The 22,500-nt window shown below is 43.4% G+C and overlaps 1 protein-coding gene across 2 annotated transcripts in view; it reads left to right on the top strand.

Moving 5' to 3' along the window:
* Positions 1–22,500, top strand: part of LOC138949339 (EEIG family member 2-like) — a 70,551-nt gene that overhangs the window by 8,926 nt on the left and 39,125 nt on the right. For both annotated transcript variants that reach the window (XM_070321132.1, XM_070321131.1), the window contains exons 2-3: positions 18,608–18,728; positions 20,813–21,003. In XM_070321132.1, the coding sequence (XP_070177233.1) occupies positions 18,608–18,728; positions 20,813–21,003 (312 nt within the window). The remainder of the gene's footprint in view (positions 1–18,607; positions 18,729–20,812; positions 21,004–22,500) is intronic.

Genomic DNA, 22,500 nt, shown 5'->3' with positions numbered 1-22,500 from the left:
CTACTCCCCCATAATACGAGAAAATTACTTCAAACGACAGGTGTGTTCCGAGTCAACATTTCGGTCGAAAATGTTACTCCCCTGAAGAATGAATAACGAATAAATTGTTCCACTCTTACACGAGCAATTTACTGCCCACGCCAGGTGTACGCAACTTTTACTCCCCTGTCCCCTGTTTGTCTTGGTGGTGGAAGGGGTGGAGGGAGGGTAGTGCGACATTTGTTTGCGTGAGATCACATAATTATTGGCATTATCCCTTCGCCTGCGCATCCCATTTTCGCGTGCGAGATTTTTACTGGAAGTAAAAAATGTGGGGAGTCAAAATTTCGTGGAGGGAGTAATTTTTTCGTACCTTGGGGAGTTCTTTTCTCGTACGGAAGGTGTACTCGGAGTAAGAATTTCGTAAGAAATTTTTACTCTGGAGTACATTTTTCGTGGAGTAAAAATGTCGTGTTACACCGGCAACAAAAACATCGTTCTGTCAGAACAGCACCTACACAGGGCCGGACCAAGTTCGTTTGAGGGGGGGGGGGGGTTCCAACTGAAGGCAGGGGTCCAAAGTCCACATTTTTTTTCTCTGAGAGGTACATTGGATGGCCAGGGGGGTGGGGGGGGGGGGTTCCGGAACCCCAGGAACCCCCCCCCCCCCTCCAGATCCGGCCCTGCCTACATGTCAAAACGATTGAATATATATTCGACCGGCCAGGGGCAGACCAATCAATGCGGCAGATCAAAAACGTATGCGTACATGACCGCAGACCGAGGCCTGAGGACAACACTTGGGGGGGAGGGAGGGGGGGGATGCTGGCTGTAGTTGAACAGTGCGGAGGTTGGGGGGGGGGGGGTGGCTGGATTCCCTGGACGCCAGTTTGACAAAGTCAACAGACGTTGCAGCCCTAGAAGTTACGTGTGTTTTTGGCAGCGACTTTGGTAGAGACTGAATTCTCACGGGAGTGTCTAATGGTATTCTCCTAGTGGTTAGTATGTTACCGAACTTGGCTAGCACTCAGCAGTCATCGGGGGGGGGGGGGGGGGGTTTACGTCCCTTCTGTCAACAGGGCTATCCCTGACAGAGGGCGAGAGAGAGAGAGAATTTCTGTACCTGTGTTTGTCTTGTTGGATTTAACAGTTTTACAAATATATATATAGGAATAGTAGGTCTAGTAGTGTAACTTCAAAACTACTGTGGTTTTTACATGAATTTTTTTTCGGAACGGCGACCGTGAGTCTGAGAGATATGTCCAAGACCTTCCACGCATTTCTCTCTCTCGCCTTCCCTCTCTCTCTCTCTCTCTCTCTCTCTCTCTCTCTCTCTCTCTCTCTCTCTCTCTCTCTCTCTCTCTCTCTCTCTCTCTCTCTCTCTCTCTCTCTCTCTCTTGAACTCCTTTTCAAACTGTCTGTCTTTCTCTGACTTTCTCTGTCTAGATCCTCTTTGCATACTTCTTCTTCTTCTTCTTCTTCAGCGTTCGACGGTTGTGTCCCTCATAATCTTAGGCCTGCTGATCGTATGAACTCGTAGGTTCGGCGTAGGTCTTCCAGGCATACATACATGCACATTTTGCGTAAATGTGTGCATGTGTGTGTGTGTCCGAGTGCACAAGAGAGCGCTTAATGTGTATGCTTTGCTTGTAATTATTAGCCTTTAAGCTACGTGTCGGAATTCACTTCTCCTCCAGTTCCATGATCGAATCTGGACTTGAGACACGTACGTACGATTTGATCGAGCAGGTGTCCCTTTCATACAAAGGAGCAATTGATGTCCGCGGCCAAACAGGACTTTCAAAGCAGTCTCTGTCAGCCCGCATCTCTCTCTCTCTCTCTCTCCCCCCAATCTCCGCCACACCCCACCAACTTTCGCACTGATCGAAAACAGAAAAGACCCCCTCCCTAAATTTATCAGTATTATTTTGAGCACTCCTCAGGCGGATCATTATGCATTTTTAAATGTATGAGTACACAATGTGGCTATTTCGCGAAGCTCTGAAGTTGTGAATGCGGACCCCCCCCCCCCCCTCCCACTTAGGTCTTCTGTCGCGCCTACACTTTACTTGCCTTGGCTTTAGGGGGGAAACTTGTCCGACGGGATTTGCAGTGTGAGAATCTTTGAGTCAAAAAGTCAGGGGTCTTTGTACTGTAGCATTTTAGAGAAAAGAAATACTTGAGCTTGCATAGCTGGATGTCTGGACAATTTTCTTGCTGTTGTTTGTGAAAATGTTTGTTTAGTGCAAAGTGGGCGTTGTGTGGAATGCTTTCAATGCAGCCAGTGCAGTGAGTTGACTGTAGTCGCCGCTCTGGTTTGAAGAGTATAAAGTATTATTGTGTGTGTGGAGGCTTTCTGTAAGACTGCGGAAGTTGAGAGACTCGGGTCAGCCCCGGTTTGTTTTAAAAGCAATTTTTGCTGGCTGATATGTGTGTGTGTTTGTGTGTGTGTGCATGTGCGCGTGCGGATGTCCTTGTGTTTGTTTGGTCTGTTTGATGGGTTGAATTTTTGTGTTGCTGCTTTGTTAAAAATCTTATTACTGACTGAATCAGGTCATGAAGTGTAAGCACCTTCGTCCGTATGAGACAATGACAAAAGGTGACGTTTTCATTGATGTCAGTGTCACATATATGACATTACCAGTTCACTTCTGTCATACCAGTCACTCAGTTTTTCTTGCTGATATTCTTACCACTATTTAATGTTCAAATTGCTTGTCGGAATGAATGGAGGAAGAGCACAAGACGCACACGTACAACTAGGCCTACCTTGATGCGAATTTTAGGGAAGACGGAAAAGCATCCCGCAGTTTTGCCGAACAGCTAATTGTACCTTTAGTCATCACTTAAGTCTTTGATGGTATTTTGCTTTATGCGCAGAAGATCTTTAAAAAGAATTATATAGTCATATTTCCACCTAATTTTGTCCGAGTTTTATTTATTCATTTATTACGTTATCTATGTTTGTAAATGTTTTTTTTAATTTTTTTATTGCGTAATGATATTCAAATAAACACGAGCTTTTGTCAGTGTCTCATTTGTCTTATACGTATTCTGTCTCAGTTTCTTCCTTCATATAACACAGAATCCATGTTTGTCAAGTGGCAAGTTTTGTCGACGTCTGAAGTGCGATAGCGCCACTTGTGATTTGTCAAGTGTTCCTCATTCGACGTGGATGAGTTCATTCATCGAGTGAAGGAGTGCTAGTGGAGCGTTTTCTCTCTGACTTGAGAGAGAGAGAGAGAGAGAGAGAGAGAGAGAGAGAGAGAGAGAGAGAGAGAGAGATTGATTGAAAGAGAGAGAGAGATTGAAAGAGAGAGACTGAGGGGGAGGGAGGGGGATGCTGCTCGTGTAGTGTAGGTGTGGTGACGCAATGTGCACGGTTTGAGCCTCTGCCCTACGCTTGAAGTTTTTACGCACACACGTACTTGCGACAAACACACACACACACACACACACACACGAGAGGGAGAAAGAGAGCGGGGAAAAGGAGAGACGGAGGAGGGGGAAGGAGGAGAGAGAGAGAGACCAAGAGAGAGAGACCAAGAGAGAGAGAGAGAGAGAGAGACCGAGACGTATGTACACAGAAAGACACATGCACAGACAGCCACAAGCGCAGAACAACCAAATTCCGTTTTCACGCACTCTTGACCCAAAAGCACACACTTTCTCAGCTGCGGTCGTACGAGGCAGTGCAAGTGGGAAACCTGCCGAATGAAATTGGACTGGTGCCTCAAATATTGAACAGACGGTGGCATTTAATTTGCCATAGCAGACTTTTCCTCAAGTGCTTGCGTCGGCCGTGTTTAGGGTTGCGTGGTATTGATTCGCAGACATTGAAGTTCTGCTAGTGCCACCCTGGTGGAACTGTCGGGTAACATACGGCACAGACAGTCTGAACTTTACCAAATGAAGAAGTTTTGGTTCGGTGATGGATTGGTTCGTCTTAGTTTTGGGTTGACCTCGGTGTAGTGTCGTTTAGAAACACGCACGTACGCGCACACACATACTCGTCACGACCACCCGCACGCACACGCATGAACGCACACACACTCGCCACGACCACTCGCGCGTACACACACACGTACATACAGAGCGTTGCAGAGACAAGTAGACACACGCACACACACAATATTATATGAGGACAGGCACAATACTGAGCAACGAAATGCTGACATGAGCATCAAAAATAAAAAATGCTCAGATGGAAAAGTCTATGATTGTAATGGGAGCTAAAACACAGCTTTACCGGAAATAAAAGTCAAAACATAATTGCCTTCATGTCTCTTTCCTTTATTGATCGTCAATCATAGGTATGCATGGACAATGATGTAAGTACTTGGTGGACACCAACTGCAAGATATTTCTATCAAGTTAAAACTTTTGGAATCTTTGATTTTGTCTAGTGTTTGAGTTACATTTTATCCATAAAATCCAGCCAGACAGCACCTACATTTTGTGTAAATCAATTGAGCAAGAAATAGTTGTTGTGAAGACACCATTACTTACATCATTTGGCAAGTCCATCACTTTTTTACAAGAACAAGATTAGGCAGCATTGTAATGCTGCTGATTTAATTGATCACCTTTTTGGTAGACCATGCAACACAACTGAAAACAAAAGTGAAGGCCTGAAAATAATATGGCAAGTGAATCAGATGTAGCGTAAGTTATGAAGACACCAAGCGTAAGTTATGAAGACACCAAAATTGTGAAGTCTGTTATGCTTGAATTCTAGTACTCTTGAAATCTAGTCTGGTGTGTAAGAGGTTCCTGATACAGTTTGAAATGATCAAATCATACTTGAATATTCAACAATGGCAAATATTCACAGTTACAGGCAAAGTCTGAAAATTATTACGTAAGTTATTTTTGACACCTGAATTGTTGTGTCCAACATTACCAACATCATCAATTATCATCGTTTCACAACTGATTATTTTTCTTATTCGCTTGTTTTCTTTTTCTGTTTTCTGTAGAAGATAACATACGTAAACATGTTTTGATTTACATTGTATCTGCCATCTACCACAATGAACTGAATTGCTGATTGCGTTGGTTCGAGTGACACGAAACGAAAATGGTGTCAGAAATACGAACGTAATCTAAAACAAGCCACACTATTAAAATGCAGGAAAATGTAACTAAAATTTCCCCTTCAGAGCTTTCTTTATACAAACTCGAAGAAACTTTAAGTCAATCACAAAAATATCAACTTTGGTTCAAGAAAAGGTTAAATTTTCCTGACGTTCGTTTTGAAAGACACCCAAGAAATGTCGGCAGAGTGGCGAGAATGACGAACGAAATCCACTAAGTTCAGCATCAATTTAAACAAATGCTGGTGATTTTGGATAAAACAGGAACAAAAGTAGTTGCCTGTTGGGTAACTCAGCAAAATCAATTAGGGATCGATGATTCTTGAAGTTCGTCTGTCTGAAAAACTCTTGAGATGTCGTAAGTTTGCGCGAAACGCCAAAGACACGAACAACTTCCAGGTCAAAATACCTCCTCTCAATGCATTGTGGTAAAGGTGAAGGCCATTTATTCGTAATCTGTGGAAATTTCCGCAGTGCATTGAGTCGATTGACATTCGTTCGTGTGCCTGTGTCGACTTCGCGTTAGATTTTGGAAGTGCAAAAACGTAAGTAACGCAGTGACGCAAAACGTCGGATATTGCCTTTCACACATTCTTTCACAACCCTAGGTCTTCTGATTGCTTTTATTTGTGCTAGATTGTGTCATTTTATTCAGTAACTTCCAACTATCAGTGGAAATATCAAGTTGCATGTGAAAGATATGATGATGGTATGGACTTAGATCAGCGTGTGAAGTGAGACACGAAGCATTACTTACAGAATGCAATTTTTTCGTCCACGCTAACGACACATTATACGGTAAAGAAAGAAAATGAGCATATCTAATTGTTAAATACACTTAGTTTGACCAAAATAAATACAAACATGACACTACAAACTGCTTCACTTACCATTGTGCTTTCTCAAACAAGATCACTCATTTTTGTCAGGTTTCAGTGGCCATTTTAAGTTGTATTTTCAATGGAAAATAATCAAAAACAAAATAACCATCAACAGAAAAAAATAATCTGTAAAATGATATTAATTCTTTATTCTCTCTTTAATCACAATACAACAACATTAACAACCAGAAGAAAACAGTTCTTTGCAAAAAAAAATCCAGAAAGTGGCTACCATTCATTTTGTACTTTTTGCTCAGTATTGTGCCTGACCTCATCTACACACTCACACTCACACACACACACACACACACACACACACACACACACACACACACACACACACACACACGTACATGTATACAGAGCGTTGCAGAGACAAGTAGACACACGCACACACACAATATTACATACACACACACACACACATACACGCACGCACGCACATACTCCCCCCGCTTGTTAGGGGGAGTCCCATATTGGTTGGGACTAGAAAGAATTTACCCGATGCTACCCAGCATGTCGTAAGAGGCGACTAACGGTTCTGTTTCTTCTCTTCTTTTGTCTTATTTCTGCCTTACCAGTCCTTTCACCTATATTTCCTTCCAAGAAAACTCTCCCTACTATTCCCTGCAGTTTTCCAATTCTTTTCTTGTTGTCTTATTTCTACCTGACTGGATCCATCACCTTTATTTCACTTACCAAAAGTCTTCTTTTCCACATCCTTATTTCTCTGCACCCCGCATGTCGTATGAGGCGACTAACGGATTCTGTTTCTCCTTTTACCCTTGTTAAGTGGTTCTTGTATAGAATATAGTCAATGTTTGTAAAGATTTTAGTCAAGCAGTATGTAAGAAATGTTTAGTCCTTTGTACTGGAAACTTGCATTCTCCCAGTAAGGTCATATATTGTACTACGTTGCAAGCCCCTGGAGCAATTTTTTGATTAGTGTTTTTGTGAACAAGAAACACTTAACAAGTGGCTCTATCCCATCTCCCCCCTTTCCCCTATCCCATCTCCCCCCTTTCCCTCGTCGCGATATAACCTTCGTGGTTGAAAACGACGTTAAACACCAAATAAAGAAAGAAAGAAAGCACGCACATACACACACACACACACATATACATACTCACATACACACGCACGCACACACACATACGCACGTACATACACTCACACACACACACACACACACACACACACACACACGTACACACGTACATGTACGTACACACACACACACACACGTACACACACACACACGTACACACACACACACGCATATTATTAGTAACAACATGTTGCACAGCTTTGTATGAAGCAAGTTCTCATGTGCAGTGAATAAGCTCACGATATATAACGAAATCAAATCGGAACGATAGGGTTGCCAGTTAGCATGCGTTATGCATTGACACGAAACAAAGTGAGAGCGATAGGTTGAGAATGCGAACTTGACATAGTTGTTAATGTTAGGTAATGTGTGTAAGTGACAAACTGATAATAAGCGATACATAATTGCGTTGAGTTATTATTATTATTATTATTATTGTGATCATTTTTATGCGCCTAATCTAGATATAGCCCTAGGCGCTTACATATTAATTTCTGCCGTTTGAAATGGAATTTTTTACAGACAGACAGACAAACAGACATTTTTTACACACAATATATAACGCATTCACATCGGCCAGTAAAGCTCAGTAGCCTATTAGGCGAGCATTCACGAGTTATAACGAGTCATATTATTAAATGGCCCGGACTAAACTGGTTTTGCTGTCTTAGTTCTTAGATTTCATGTAGCACAGAATGATAGATGCGGGAAAAGAGTAAGGCCACTGAGTAATTCGAGAATTGCCAGCAAGGATCGTTTTCAATTCTCAGACTACCGGAAATGAAATAAGGCACCGGTCATATACTGTGGATATCTACAACGTTGAGAACACGACTGGACGTAACTCACATTATTTTGGTTATTAATTTACTGTAACTACAAAATAAGAAACAACAAGAAGACAGAAAAGAAAAAAGACATTTTCTTCTGTTATTTTTGGTGTGTGCAATCAAAAGATGTAATCATCAAATACATGTCAGTATTTGATCAACTGGTGCAAAACTGGGATGGCCAAAAACTATGATCCCCATCAAGTATTGTAGATTGTTTGTTCCCCCCGCGGGTTAGGGGGAAGAATTTACCCGATGCTCCCCAGCATGTCGTAAGAGGCGACTAACGGATTCTGTTTCTCCTTTTACCCTTGTTAAGTGTTTCTTGTGTATAATATAGTCAATTTTTGTAAAGATTTTAGTCAAGCAGTATGTAAGAAATGTTAAGTCCTTTGTACTGGAAACTTGCATTCTCCCAGTAAGGTCATATATTGTACTACGTTGCAAGCCCCTGGAGCAATTTTTGATTAGTGCTTTTGTGAACAAGAAACAATGAACAAGTGGCTCTATCCCATCTCCCCCCTTTCCCCTATCCCATCTCCCCCCTTCCCCCGTCGCGATATAACCTTGAATGGTTGAAAACGACGTTAAACACCAAATAAAGAAAGAAAGAAAGAAAGAAAGGGAACAAAACAAATAAGAAAGAGTTCAGAAATCTGCAAGTACTGTCGAGCTTGCCCTTGCGATCACCTCTCGAAAGCAACACACCTGCCCACGACAATTCCAAGACCCCAGGCATGCTTTTCTTCCAGAATTCACCTTTATATAGCGACCACCTGTCTGTCTCGACCACTGTTGGTCGGTCCCTTGGTTAGTCGTTATAGACAGGTTTGACTGGCGGAAAAAGAGACAAAGGGGAGAGTGAGAAGGGGTGGGGTAACTTAATTAGTCGATAACAGCCCCATCATATCCACATGCAACCATCCCAATGGGACCCCAGTCCTGTGGATGTGCACATCATATAGATAGTGGGATATGTATAGATTAGGTAGCGTGTTAATATGTGAAGGTGTAAATAACTTGTTTGCGTAGACAAGTACCCAAAGAGTGAACTTATCCGAACTGATTAGGGCCATGTGAACACAAAAACAAGATTTCCTATTCCTTTTTTGGGGGGTAAATTCTCACATAAGACAGACGGGTGGGGGGGAGTCGAGCCTTTTATCTCCTTCTCTACATTCGCAATTCTGTGCTGAGACAAAGTTAACTACGCAGGTCTAATTAAAGGTACTGAACTTGTCAAATCCAGGTGCACGGAGCCCCTGGGGCTTTTAGTCATACATCAGGCAGCTATCCGTTAGAAGAACTACCAAGTTTCATTGACTTGCACCCAAAGAGTCAAGAACTGCGATTTTTTTACGAATTAATTTCGTACTCGGACCCGGCTGGTCTTGACCTATTTTTGGATCTAAATTTAGATCAGGTAGATCACCACATCATGCACAAAAAGACACGTCACTAGCAAACTATGTCAGACTAGACGTCATCATGAGTTTGTGTAAAACAAAATCGAGGCCGGAATCACTCAGTTGAATCGAACTCCGACCAAACACCACGTAACTCCACTCTCGCCTGTACTTTTTGAGGAAACTCAGGTCTTTTAACATCAGACAAGAAATCCTTCAGATGTTTTACACTTCAACGTGCAATAGTGTGTTGTACTTTGGCTCCGTGTGTTGGGGTGGCAACATCAACAAGCAAGACAGGGATAGATTAGATAAATTCATCAGGAAAGCAAGTGGGGTGGTTGGGAGGAAGCAGGACAATTTCACATCAACACATGAACGACGACTGACTGACAAGGTACAGAAGATTTTGGCTGACGACTCGCACCCACTCAGACCGGAATTTGACAGTAGACGGACAGACAGGAGCAACAGATTCAGACAACCAACCGCAAGATCCACACGCTACAGAAATTCGTTCATTCCATCTGCAATTCACATCTTCAATTCTCAGGTGGGGCGGTAGATGCTGGTGTTGTCGCTCTGATGCACGGGGTCAGTGTTCTGTATTGTTTCAGTATTGTTGATTTTGTTTTGCATTCTACTCTCTTAATCTTAGACAATATGTGATAACCGGCAAGGTGCTGACTTTCTTTTGTGCATTGTTGATGGTGAATGCATGTTAATTTATTTTTAATATACTTTCTTATGTGATAACCAATGTGCTATATTTTCTCAGGACAAAGAACAAATGTTTATTTTGAATGTTTTATGTATGTTATTATTACGGACACAAACGCTCAGCAATGTAATTTCTCTTTTAGAGATTAATAAAGTTATTGTATTGTATTGTATTGTATTGTAATAACTAGGTTAATTTATGCACTCGCGTGAACAAGAAACTGTCGAGCTTCACAGATGTCGTCGTTGGGTATTTTTGGGTTTGTTTTACTATAATAGGAGGATTTTTGAACTGTAAATGCACTCAGCTGCAACAAAAACGCAAAACGAAGGCTGTGAGCTGCACCCCTGTGCCTTTAAGTTGTGTGTGATTTGGACACGACAACCCTAGTTCCTTCCTTTGGCCTTTTTCCAGGCTCCTGTCTGAAGCGAGCGAATTGAAACAGGGCGGCATTGTTAACGATTGTCAGATAACAGGTTGGGCAGACGGATGAACACGAAATTAATTAAGCTGCCAGTAAATTGATAGCGTGAAACAAAACAGGTTGTCGGCCAGATAACGTTATCAGGAAGCGTGCAGTGCAAACCAATATGTGACCCTCCACCACGGAATGAGTCGCATGTCACCGTTGCATGATTTTCATATTTTTACATTTTACTAAAGAGTTTTTTATGCTCTATCCAGTGGTGAAACCCGTTTTAGAAAAGAGCGAAAACTGTTTGAGTTATAAACCTGTGACTAAGGTGACCCTCACACTGTTACCAGACACTCCCCGGACTTATATTAAGCCTAGCGCAGAACCGCGCGAGGTGACATGCGACTCATTTCGTGGTGGAGGGTCACATAATTTTATATGGTTAGAAAAAAAAAGTGTTGTAATTAAAGGCACATCCCTCGTAAAAACTGATCGCCTCACCGTCTCGTATGTGGCCTGGCTTATGCGTGGGACACGTGGGACACATGCCAGAAATCAACACCCCCCACTCCTTGCTGCGGTGAGTTGGGATTCTTTGATGAATTAATTAGCTCTTACAAAATTAACTCATCAAAGACCCCCCGCGGGTTAGGGGGAAGAATTTACCCGATGCACCCCAGCATGTCGTAAGAGGCGACTAACGGATTCTGTTTCTCCTTTTACCCTTGTTAGGTGTTTCTTGTATAGAAATTAGAATATAGTCAATTTTTGTAAAGATTTTAGTCAAGCAGTATGTAAGAAATGTTAAGTCCTTTGTAGTGGAAACTTGCATTCTCCCAGTAAGGTAATATATTGTACTACGTTGCAAGCCCCTGGAGCAAATTTTTGATTAGTGCTTTTGTGAACAAGAAACAATTGACAAGTGGCTCTATCCCATCTCCCCCTTTTCCCCGTCGCGATATAACTTTGAATGGTTAAAAACGACGTTAAACACCAAATAAAGAAAGAACTCATCAAAGAAATGCCAAATGTGCACAGAGGGCACCCAGGCTGTTCGTTACTGGTATATGACCAAGTGGAGGGATGATCTTATCTCATGTAGCACCAAGGCTGTTCGTTACTGGTATGTGACCAAGTGGAGGGATGGTCTTATCTCAAGTAGCACCCAGGCTGTTCGTTACTGGTATGTGACCAAGTGGAGGGATGGTCTTGTCTCAAGTAGCACCCAGGCTGTTCGTTACTGGTATGTGACCAAGTGGAGGGATGGTCTTATCTCAAGTAGCACCCAGGCTGTTCGTTACTGGTATGTGACCAAGTGGAGGGATGGTCTTACCCCATGTAACACCCAGGCTGTTCGTTACTGGTATGTGACCAAGTGGAGGGATGGTCTTATCTCAAGTAGCACCCAGGCTGTTCGTTACTGGTATGTGACCAAGTGGAGGGATGGTCTTATCTCATGTAGGACCTAGGCTGTTCGTTACTGGTATGTGACCAAGTGGAGGGATATGGTCTTACCCCATGTAACACCCAGGCTGTTCGTTACTGGTATGTGACCAAGTGGAGGGATGGTCTTACCCCATGTAACACCCAGGCTGTTCGTTACTGGCATGTGACCAAGTGGAGGGATGATCTTATCTCAAGTAGCACCCAGGCTGTTCGTTACTGGTATGTGACCAAGTGGAGGGATGATCTTATCTCAAGTAGCACCCAGGCTGTTCGTTACTGGTATGTGACCAAGTGGAGGGATGATCTTATCTCAAGTAGCACCCAGGCTGTTCGTTACTGGTATGTGACCAAGTGGAGGGATGGTCTTATCTCAAGTAGCACCCAGGCTGTTCGTTACTGGTATGTGACCAAGTGGAGGGATGGTCTTATCTCATGTAGGACCTAGGCTGTTCGTTACTGGTATGTGACCAAGTGGAGGGATGGTCTTATCTCATGTAACACCCAGGCTGTTCGTTACTGGTATGTGACCAAGTGGAGGGATGGTCTTATCCCGTGTAGCACCCAGGCTGTTCGTTACTGGTATGTGACCAAGTGGAGGGATGGTCTTATCTCATGTAGGACCTAGGCTGTTCGTTACTGGTATGTGACCAAGTGGAGGGATGGTCTTATCTCATGTAACACCCAGGCTGTTCAGTGTTGGTATGTGACCAAGTGGAGGGATGGTCTTATCTCATGTAGCACCCAGGCTGTTCAGTGTTGGTATGTGACCAAGTGGAGGGATGGTCTTACCCCATGTAACACCCAGTCCCAGGCTGTTCGTTACTGGTATGTGACCAAGTGGAGGGATGGTCTTACCCCATGTAACACCCAGGCTGTTCGTTACTGGTATGTGACCAAGTGGAGGGATGATCTTATCTCAAGTAGCACCCAGGCTGTTCGTTACTGGTATGTGACCAAGTGGAGGGATGATCTTATCTCAAGTAGCACCAAGGCTGTTCGTTACTGGTATGTGACCAAGTGGAGGGATGATCTTATCTCATGTAGCACCCAGGCTGTTCGTTACTGGTATGTGACCAAGTGGAGGGATGATCTTATCTCATGTAGGACCCAGGCTGTTCGTTACTGGCATGTGACCAAGTGGAGGGATGATCTTATCTCATGTAGTACCAAGGCTGTTCGTTACTGGTATGTGACCAAGTGGAGGGATGGTCTTATCTCATGTAACACCCAGGCTGTTCGTTACTGGTATGTGACCAAGTGGAGGGATGATCTTATCTCAAGTAGCACCCAGGCTGTTCGTTACTGGTATGTGACCAAGTGGAGGGATGATCTTATCTCAAGTAGCACCCAGGCTGTTCGTTACTGGTATGTGACCAAGTGGAGGGATGATCTTATCTCATGTAGCACCAAGGCTGTTCGTTACTGGTATGTGACCAAGTGGAGGGATGATCTTATCTCATGTAGCACCCAGGCTGTTCGTTACTGGTATGTGACCAAGTGGAGGGATGATCTTATCTCATGTAGGACCCAGGCTGTTCGTTACTGGTATGTGACCAAGTGGAGGGATGATCTTATCTCATGTAGCACCCAGGCTGTTCGTTACTGGTATGTGACCAAGTGGAGGGATGATCTTATCTCATGTAGCACCCAGGCTGTTCGTTACTGGTATGTGACCAAGTGGAGGGATGATCTTATCTCAAGTAGCACCAAGGCTGTTCGTTACTGGTATGTGACCAAGTGGAAGTATGATCTTATCTCATGTAACACCCAGGCTGTTCGTTACTGGTATGTGACCAAGTGGAGGGATGGTCTTATCTCATGTAACACCCAGGCTGTTCGTTACTGGTATGTGACCAAGTGGAGGGATGATCTTATCTCATGTAGGACCCAGGCTGTTCGTTACTGGCATGTGACCAAGTGGAGGGATGATCTTATCTCATGTAGCACCAAGGCTGTTCGTTACTGGTATGTGACCAAGTGGAGGGATGGTCTTATCTCATGTAGGACCTAGGCTGTTCGTTACTGGTATGTGACCAAGTGGAGGGATGATCTTATCTCAAGTAGCACCCAGGCTGTTCGTTACTGGTATGTGACCAAGTGGAGGGATGATCTTATCTCAAGTAGCACCCAGGCTGTTCGTTACTGGTATGTGACCAAGTGGAGGGATGATCTTATCTCATGTAGCACCCAGGCTGTTCGTTACTGGTATGTGACCAAGTGGAGGGATGGTCTTATCTCATGTAGGACCTAGGCTGTTCGTTACTGGTATGTGACCAAGTGGAGGGATGGTCTTATCTCATGTAGCACCCAGGCTGTTCGTTACTGGTATGTGACCAAGTGGAGGGATGATCTTATCTCAAGTAGCACCAAGGCTGTTCGTTACTGGTATGTGACCAAGTGGAGGGATGGTCTTATCTCATGTAACACCCAGGCTGTTCGTTACTGGTATGTGACCAAGTGGAGGGATGGTCTTATCTCATGTAACACCCAGGCTGTTCGTTACTGGTATGTGACCAACTGGAGGGATGGTCTTATCTCATGTAGGACCCAGGCTGTTCGTTACTGGTATGTGACCAAGTGGAGGGATGGTCTTATCTCATGTAGGACCCAGGCTGTTCGTTACTGGTATGTGACCAAGTGGAGGGATGGTCTTATCTCATGTTAATGCCTGGCCAGAATCTGATGTTAGATGGTGAGCTGAACTCTTTTCACGAGAAGGGAGTGTCCCGAGCTAAAGAACCACCACAGGCATGCCCAGTTTTGTTTTTGTTTTTGTTTTTTTGTTTTTTTTGTGCCTTGGATTATTATCGGACGATCAAAAATAAGTGAACCCGCACCCCCCCTCCCCCCTTTACCCATTTAGAATTGTATAGTATAACTGTATTGGAAGAACATGCAATCAAAAACACATACCCAAAATCTATTCAGCCTGTGCGGAGTATTATTTTCTTCGCCGATATGGCATATGATTTGGACACTGGCACTTGTGTCCATTTGCGAAGTCAGTACTTTTTTTACAGTGACATTTTATTTGTCAGAGGGGGCAGAAGAGGAGGCTGAGGGGTTCGGGGAGGATGGTCGATATTTTGTGTGCGTCTGTCTGCCCGTCCGTACTTTCCTAACGAGCGCCAACACCATAGACTGTTGAAAGAAAAAACTGCTTTGTTTGCTAAACTTCCAGCAGCTGGTGCACTGTAAATGCGTGCGTTTTCCAAGGCTTTATGATTTAAGCGAAAATAAATTCTTCTTGTTCATGCTTTGGGGAGACCGAGGAGGATTTGTGTGAAATGTCGACCCGGTGTTGTGCAACGTTTTCGCTTGTACTCGTGGGATTTGCTGTCTGCGTTGGTGGTTCTTTTTCTGTGTGATCGGTTCTGTTTATGCAGTGGTTTCAGTGTCTCCGTCCGTCTGTCTGACCGCCCGTCCTCCTCCTTTGATTGATCATCTGTCTATCTGTGCCTATAACCCCCCTCCCCCCTCCCCCCTCTCTACCTCCTTCATGTCTTTCTCTCTATCTCCCTGTCATTAGGCCAAACAAAAAAATAGTCTGTTTACGGTAACCCGACCGACCCTGTTTTTTTCGCGCGACCCTAGACTTTTTTTTGGCATTTGGGGGGAAAAAAAAACGAAAAAAAAACACACGTAAAAATATGGTTTTTGGGAAGAAAAAAAAATCCCGACCTACCGACCCTATTTTTTTGCCTATGTTACCGTAAACAGACCTATTTTTTTTGGCCTTAGGCCCCCCCCCAAAAAAAAGGTGTGGTTAAGGTAACATAGCCACAAAAAAAATAGGGTAGGAAGGTAGGCAATCACTTTTTTTTTTAAACTTTTTTTTTCTAATGTGTACAAATTAAACCTACTTGACAGGGAAATAAGTGTGCGACTCGGGCGCTTTCGCTTTCATTGCGTTTTCTGCACTCGTTTTCTTGTTTTTTGTGTGTGTTTTTTGACAAATGTAATAAAAAGTTATAGGGTCGGCCCCTAAAAATAGGGTAGGTCGGGTTACCGTAACCACACCTTTTTATTTTTAGGCCTTATCTCTCTCTCTCCTCTCTCCCCCTCTCTCTCCTCTCTCTCTCTCTTCCCCTCTCTCTCTCTCTCTCTCTCCTATCTCCCTCTCTCTCTCCCTCTCTCTCTCTCCCTCTCTCCCTCCCTCTCTATGTCTCTGTCTCTCTATGTTTTTGTCTGTCTGTCTCTCTCTCTCTCTCTCTCTATCTCTCTCTCTCGCTCTCTCTTTTCACTCCCAATGCTGTCATGTCTGTCTTCTTAATTATCATGCACTCTCCATGCTTACCAAATATATAATGGTTGCTAGACGCAACCACTGCATTGTGATAGTCCAAAAACACAAAAGAGAGAGAGAGAGAGAGAGAGAGAGAGAGAGAGAGAGAGAGAGAGAGAGAGAGAGAGAGAGAGAGAGAGAGAGAGAGAGAGAGAGAGAGGAGGGAGGAGGAGGAGGAGGGGGGGGGGTGAAAACACCATACGGTTGGCAAAAAGAATAGATACATCCACACGGACTACAACCGCGAACACGTTCGTGGTCTGCGTCAGTTACCCAATTACCACTAAGCGTTATAATGCAAGAAAAAAAATCGACCCCCTCAGCATTTGACCTTCAAAGTTAAAATTAAAGCAGTCGGCGCCACACTCCCAAAAACGGCCCACCCGCTATGATCTCACCATAAATCAGGACATCGCCAACTTCCGGTGCCCAGATCTCGCGAGAACGGACCACTTCCGCTGAGAAAGGTTACACGACTTAGCCCCCGACCCCGCGTAAACACTTCAGGGGGAAGAAGAAGATTTTCAAAAGGCGCAAATAGTTTCAAGTTTGTCTGAACGAGCCCGGCTGTGTTGTTTCGGCTTCGCTGCCTTATAACTGAGATTTATGTTGCTTTGTTGGTCTTGACTTTTTGCCACTATCACGAAGGGTTTTCAATGTCGATGAAATGTTTGATCTTTGACACATACATGTATACTTTCAAAAAGGACAGAGAGAATTGAAATTTCCGCTCAAACGAAGTGACTGCCAACAGCACGTAACATTTGAATGCGTGAAAGCTACTTGCATAGTTTATTGTACGGACGAAAATGTAAAAAAAAAAGTTTCAGGAATCCTACCTGAAAACAAGCTTTCCACTGAAAGAACCGATGAAAATATCCGTATTTATTTTCAAGAATCACACTCAAAACAAGCTTTTTCCCGACAGAACTGATAGAAATGTCCGTTTTAAGTTTCAGGAATCATACCTGAAAACAAGCTTTACGCTGACATAACTGATACAAAATATCCGTTTTTATTTTCAGGAAGCACCCACCTGAAAACAAACTTTGCGCTGACAAAACTGATAAAAAAATTAAAAAAATGTTTTCACGGTAAAACACCTCAAGACAAGATTTTTGCTGACAGAACTGGTACAAATATTTATTTTCAGGAAAATCACCTCAATACAACCTGTTCACTGACGGAACTAATAAAACTATCTCTTTTTATTTTCAGGAAGTCCACCTTAAAACAAGCTTTTTAATGACACAACTTGTAAAAATATCCGTATTTCTATATTCAGGAAGTAACAGTGTTGTTCTCACAAAAACCATCCGTTTTTATTTTCGGGAATCGCACCTCAAAACAAGCTTTTAACTGACAGAACTGTTACAAAATATCCGTTTTTATTTTCAGGAAGGACATCCGCAGTAACAGTGTTGTTCTCCCAAAAAACACCAGTTTTTATTTTCAGGAATCGTACATCAAAACAAGCTTTTCTCTGACAGAACTATTTTTTGGTTTTTTTGTTTGTTTTTTGTTATTGTTGTTGTGTATTTGCCAAGCACATTATTGTGGGGCTTTTAATCAATAACATGCATCCGTCTACAATGTATCATCATTCATCCTTCAACATGTATAATAAATATGTAAATGGCAAGTATACAAGACATATATACAACATTAGGACATAACCGACAGACGGACAATCGACATATAACATACCGTTCGCCTACAAGTAAGGCCGGAGCATAACATAACATGCAGATTGCAATACTGAGAGAGAGAGAGAGAGAGAGAGAGAGAGAGAGAGAGAGAGAGAGAGAGAGAGAGAGAGAGAGAGAGAGAGAGAGAGAGAGAGAGAGAGAGAGAGAGAGAGAGAGAGAGAGAGAGAGAGAGAGAAGAGAAGAGAAGAGAAGAGAAGAGAAGAGAAGAGAAGAGAAGAGAAGAGAAGAGAAGAGAAGAGAAGAGAGAGAGAGAGAGAGAGAGAGAGAGAGAGAGAGAGAGAAAGAGAAAGAGAAAGAGAAAGAGAGAGAGAGAGAGAGAGACTGTTCATGATACCCGCAAAATGTGCAAAGCGGTGAATTTTTAATTTTACACAAATATAAATATTTATTACAAGGTAGAATCCGGTGTAAGAGTCGCAGATGAAACCACCTTAAACTTACATCAACAGTACTTTGAAAGGGTTTCAAAAAAAATAATTCCAATTCATATTACTTTCACTGGTGCTATTCCATTTTGAAACCGCGGATGGAATAACGTTACACTGCACAAACACCTTCTTTACAACATGGTTTCCTTTTTTTTTATCACTGACCACACTCTACTATCCACTGATTCATGCTGACAATTCAATGTCTTAAAATTCAATTTCTTCTGATAGCTTTTCACAGCGGATACAATTCCACAATACAATACTGACAGAACTTGTAAAAATATTCGTTTTTATTTTCAGGAAGGACATCCGCAGCAACACTGTGGTGTGGAACGCGGAGTTTGACTTCCCCTGCAAGATGACAGCGAGTGCCAACACGGGGGTCCTTGACCCCTGTATATGTCGGATATCTGTCAGAAAGGTCTGTATACATGTAGCTTCAAATGTCATTGTTGTGGAGTTTCGTTTTCGTTGTTGTCATCTGTTGCAAAATCTGTGGTGTTCAATGTTGTTGTTGTTGTTGTTGTTGTTGTTGTTGTTGTTGTTGTTGTTGTTGTTGTTGTTGTTGTTGTTGTCATGACAGAATGAACGATGTTATTTACATGTAACTGTGGTGACACGGTATTGTGACATGGATATTGATCGTCTGTAAGTCTGCACATGAAGGTGACCCGTGTCCGTCCCGTTCCGCATGGCTTCGAACCCGTGACTCGAGGATCACAAGACCTGAGACGAGTTGCCCAGAGCGGTTCGCCACGGGTCACCCGCAGTACGAATGACAGAAAGCCGTTTCTTAGGGCAGTGCAGGAAAGCGCTCGCGAAGCACTCGGCGAACGGCTTTGGTATATGGTCACGGCTCAGAAATGGCGTCGAACTCCACCCTTACCCCATTCAAACGCCCCACACGCTCAGTTGTGGTTTATTCTACCTTTGAAAGTACTGACACGGGGTGCAGATATGAATAAAGATGACTGCGATGCCGTGTAGCGTGTTGCGATCTTCTCGGCGTGGTTTTCGACGTAACCCGAGGGATCCACCGCTTTTCAAGGTTCAGGGACTACCCCAGCTAAATTTCCCATCATAACCACGTTCTCTCTGACGATTTCACTGACCGAATCGTCTACTAGTTTAAGAAGTACAACTTTTTTCATATCTCGCAGCAATCGTGCTTTCTTCGTCGCCTTCGTGAAGCGATTTGCCTCGTTGCATAGACCAATCCAGAGCGACTTTTCTCTGAGCGGGCTATTGTGATTCTGAGCAACGCATGGCAGGGCTTGACCAGTTGAGCTACATGTGTGCCAGGTTTGAAAAACATCAGGTCACAGGTTCAAGCCCAGGTCGAGAGGGGCGCAGGTCAACCTTATGTGAAGACTCAGCCGCTGTACATGTCCCACCCGCCTGTTACCATAGTGGCACGTAACAGACTTCGGTCATTTTAAACATACGTGCAGGTGGCTGATTACACCTAAGCACGCACACGCCAAGGGAACATGACTCTGTTGCTGCTAGCGTTCCCCTAGGAGGAAGCGACCCGCATGTCCTAGCAATGGGGCAATAAAGTAATAGAAACGGAAATGGGGGCCGGGTAACTCAGGTAGTGGAGCATTGGAATCCAGGCTAGGACGGACACGAGTGACGAGTCAACTTTGTTTGCAGACTCAGAGACGGTATCCATGTCCCACCCCCGTGTCACCATAGTGGCACGTAAAATACCTCGGTCATTCTGCCATAAGTGCAGTTGGCTGATGACATCTAAACACGCATGCATCTATGATCTAATCTAAAGTCGGGGTACCGTAATATTATTCGGAAACGTGCCCCTAATGGTTTCACCATGAAAGCGCAAAAACAACATTAATCATCGCAATGGAAAATAGTGTTGGTCCCTGGTGGACTCGGTCCCTTTGAAGCGACCAAGGACGGGCAGTTTAGCTCTTCATTCATTATTGATAGCGGTCAGGCTGGACACCAATTTAGACTGACCGCTATATTATGAACACGCCTTGAGTGCCATCTGTGACCACAGCGGACAAATGTGACCTTCATTTGATGTCAGCGTTACCATGGTAACCTGTGTGAAATGACACCTAGCTTCTTCATTGTGCAGTAGTGGCCATGAATGGCATTAACATAATGATTATGGCATCTGTGGGTGCTGTGTATTTCACAAGGTGGCCATTGTAAACTGGGTTTACTTGCATGTCTGTTATAATTATGAGTTATTTCTAATATATGCAGACTGTTAGAAAGGCCTGTCAGTCACAGCATTCTCGTGATCTGGATCAGCCAATCACTCACCTGGCGTGGTGAATATTAATAACAGGAATGCTCTCACACAACCATCTCACACAATTAACCATGTTGAACACGTATGTTAGTTGCTTAGATTTTTCTTGTCCTCTCTTTCTTTCTTTCTTTCTTTCTTTCTTTCTTTCTTTCTTTCTTTCTTTCTTTCTTTCTTTCTTTCTTTCTAACTTTAATTTTTTTTCTTCATTTATTTTGCAGGAGATGCGGGGAGGTCGGTCCCATCAGAAGCTAGGCTTCGTGGATTTGAACCTGGCCCAGTTCGCCGGCTCGGGCCAGCAGACTCGCCGCTATCTGCTGGAGGGTTACGATGCCAAACACCGGCAAGACAACTCTAACATCAAAATCGTGGTGGAGTTATCCCTCATTGCTGGCGATCCAGTCTTCAAAGTGTGAGTTTGGAATTGATTAGGATTTGGGGGTTGGTGGTGGTTGTTTCCGCTGTATTCATTCATACTGTGTGTCTGTCTGTGTGTCCCATGTGTCTTTTTGTGTGTCCGCGTACGCGAACGTTCAAAATCATATCAAATCCAATTTTTTATTTTTTTAATTTTTTATTATCTCATATGAACAAATTGCAATGGTGGTGCACGTAACACAAAGACAAACGAAAACACTGCAACATTGGCATTATATATATATATATATATATATATATATATATATATATATACGACTTGTGTCTGTCTGTGTGTGTGTGTGTGTGTGTGTGTGTGTGTGTGTGTGTGTGTGTGTGTGTGTGTGTGTTTGCGATGCACGGCCAAAGTTCTCGATGGATCTGCTTCAAATTTGGTGGGCATATTCAGGTAGACCCCGGACACAACCTGGTCGATGAGAATTTTCCACACGTGCTCTTAGCGTGCAGCGCTGAACCGATTTTGGTTTTTCTGTAGATCCACTACATCCATTCCCAGTAACTCTTCCTTATCTTCTCCAGTGTTTTGCGTTTATCTCCCTTCCTTCGTGTGGCGTCAATCCATATTCCCGTTACTATTTTTAGAAGGTCACTGTCCACAACGCTTTCATCCATATTCCCGTTACTATTTTTAGAAGGTCACTGTCCACAACGCTTGGGTATTCCTCTACTTCTACTTCGAAGCCGGCGTACGGTGCGCCACTCACCTTCGCCGGGTACCCGGCGAAGCCGGGTATTCGGCTCTACTTCTTCCCGGCGAAGCGGGTTACCCGGCGAAGCGGGTATTCATCTAGTATTCAAATATATGTACTAGTAATAACATTGTTCTCAACTAAACACTAAACAAGGTATAACGCATGTCTCCCTCACACAGCAGACTCCGTCTGAAATGAACTTCCTGGCTAAAATGTGTCAGAACACAACTATTTGCAGACGGTATTCGTGGACGTTCATTCATGATTGTTATATTTATGGCATCAAAGAAAAACTTCAAACAGGAACATCAAACAAACCCCCCGCGGGTTTGGGGGAAAAATTTACCCGATGCTCCCGAGCATGTCGTAAGAGGCGACTAACGGATTCTGTTTTTCCTTTTACCCTTGTTTTTTCTCACCACCAACTCACACTTTGAAGACTGGATCGCCAGCAATGAGGGATAACTCCACCACGATTTTGATGTTAGAGTGTTTGATGTTTGTGTTTTTTGTATAGAATATAGTCAATGTTTGTAAAGATTTTAGTCAAGCAGTATGTAAGAAATGTTAAGTCCTTTGTACTGGAAACTTGCATTCTCCCAGTAAGGTAATATATTGTACTACGTTGCAAGCCCCTGGAGCAAATTTTTGATTAGTGCTTTTGTGAACAAGAAACAATTGACAAGTGGCTCTATCCCATCTTCCCCCTTCCCCCGTCGCGATATAACCTTCGTGGTTGAAAACGACGTTAAACACCAAATAAAGAAAGAAAGAACATC

This window comes from Littorina saxatilis, linkage group LG15 (assembly GCF_037325665.1).
Source record: "Littorina saxatilis isolate snail1 linkage group LG15, US_GU_Lsax_2.0, whole genome shotgun sequence".
Lineage (NCBI taxonomy): Eukaryota > Metazoa > Mollusca > Gastropoda > Littorinimorpha > Littorinidae > Littorina > Littorina saxatilis.
Note: the sequence above shows the minus strand (reverse complement) of the source record. Positions and strands in the feature narration are given on the sequence as shown.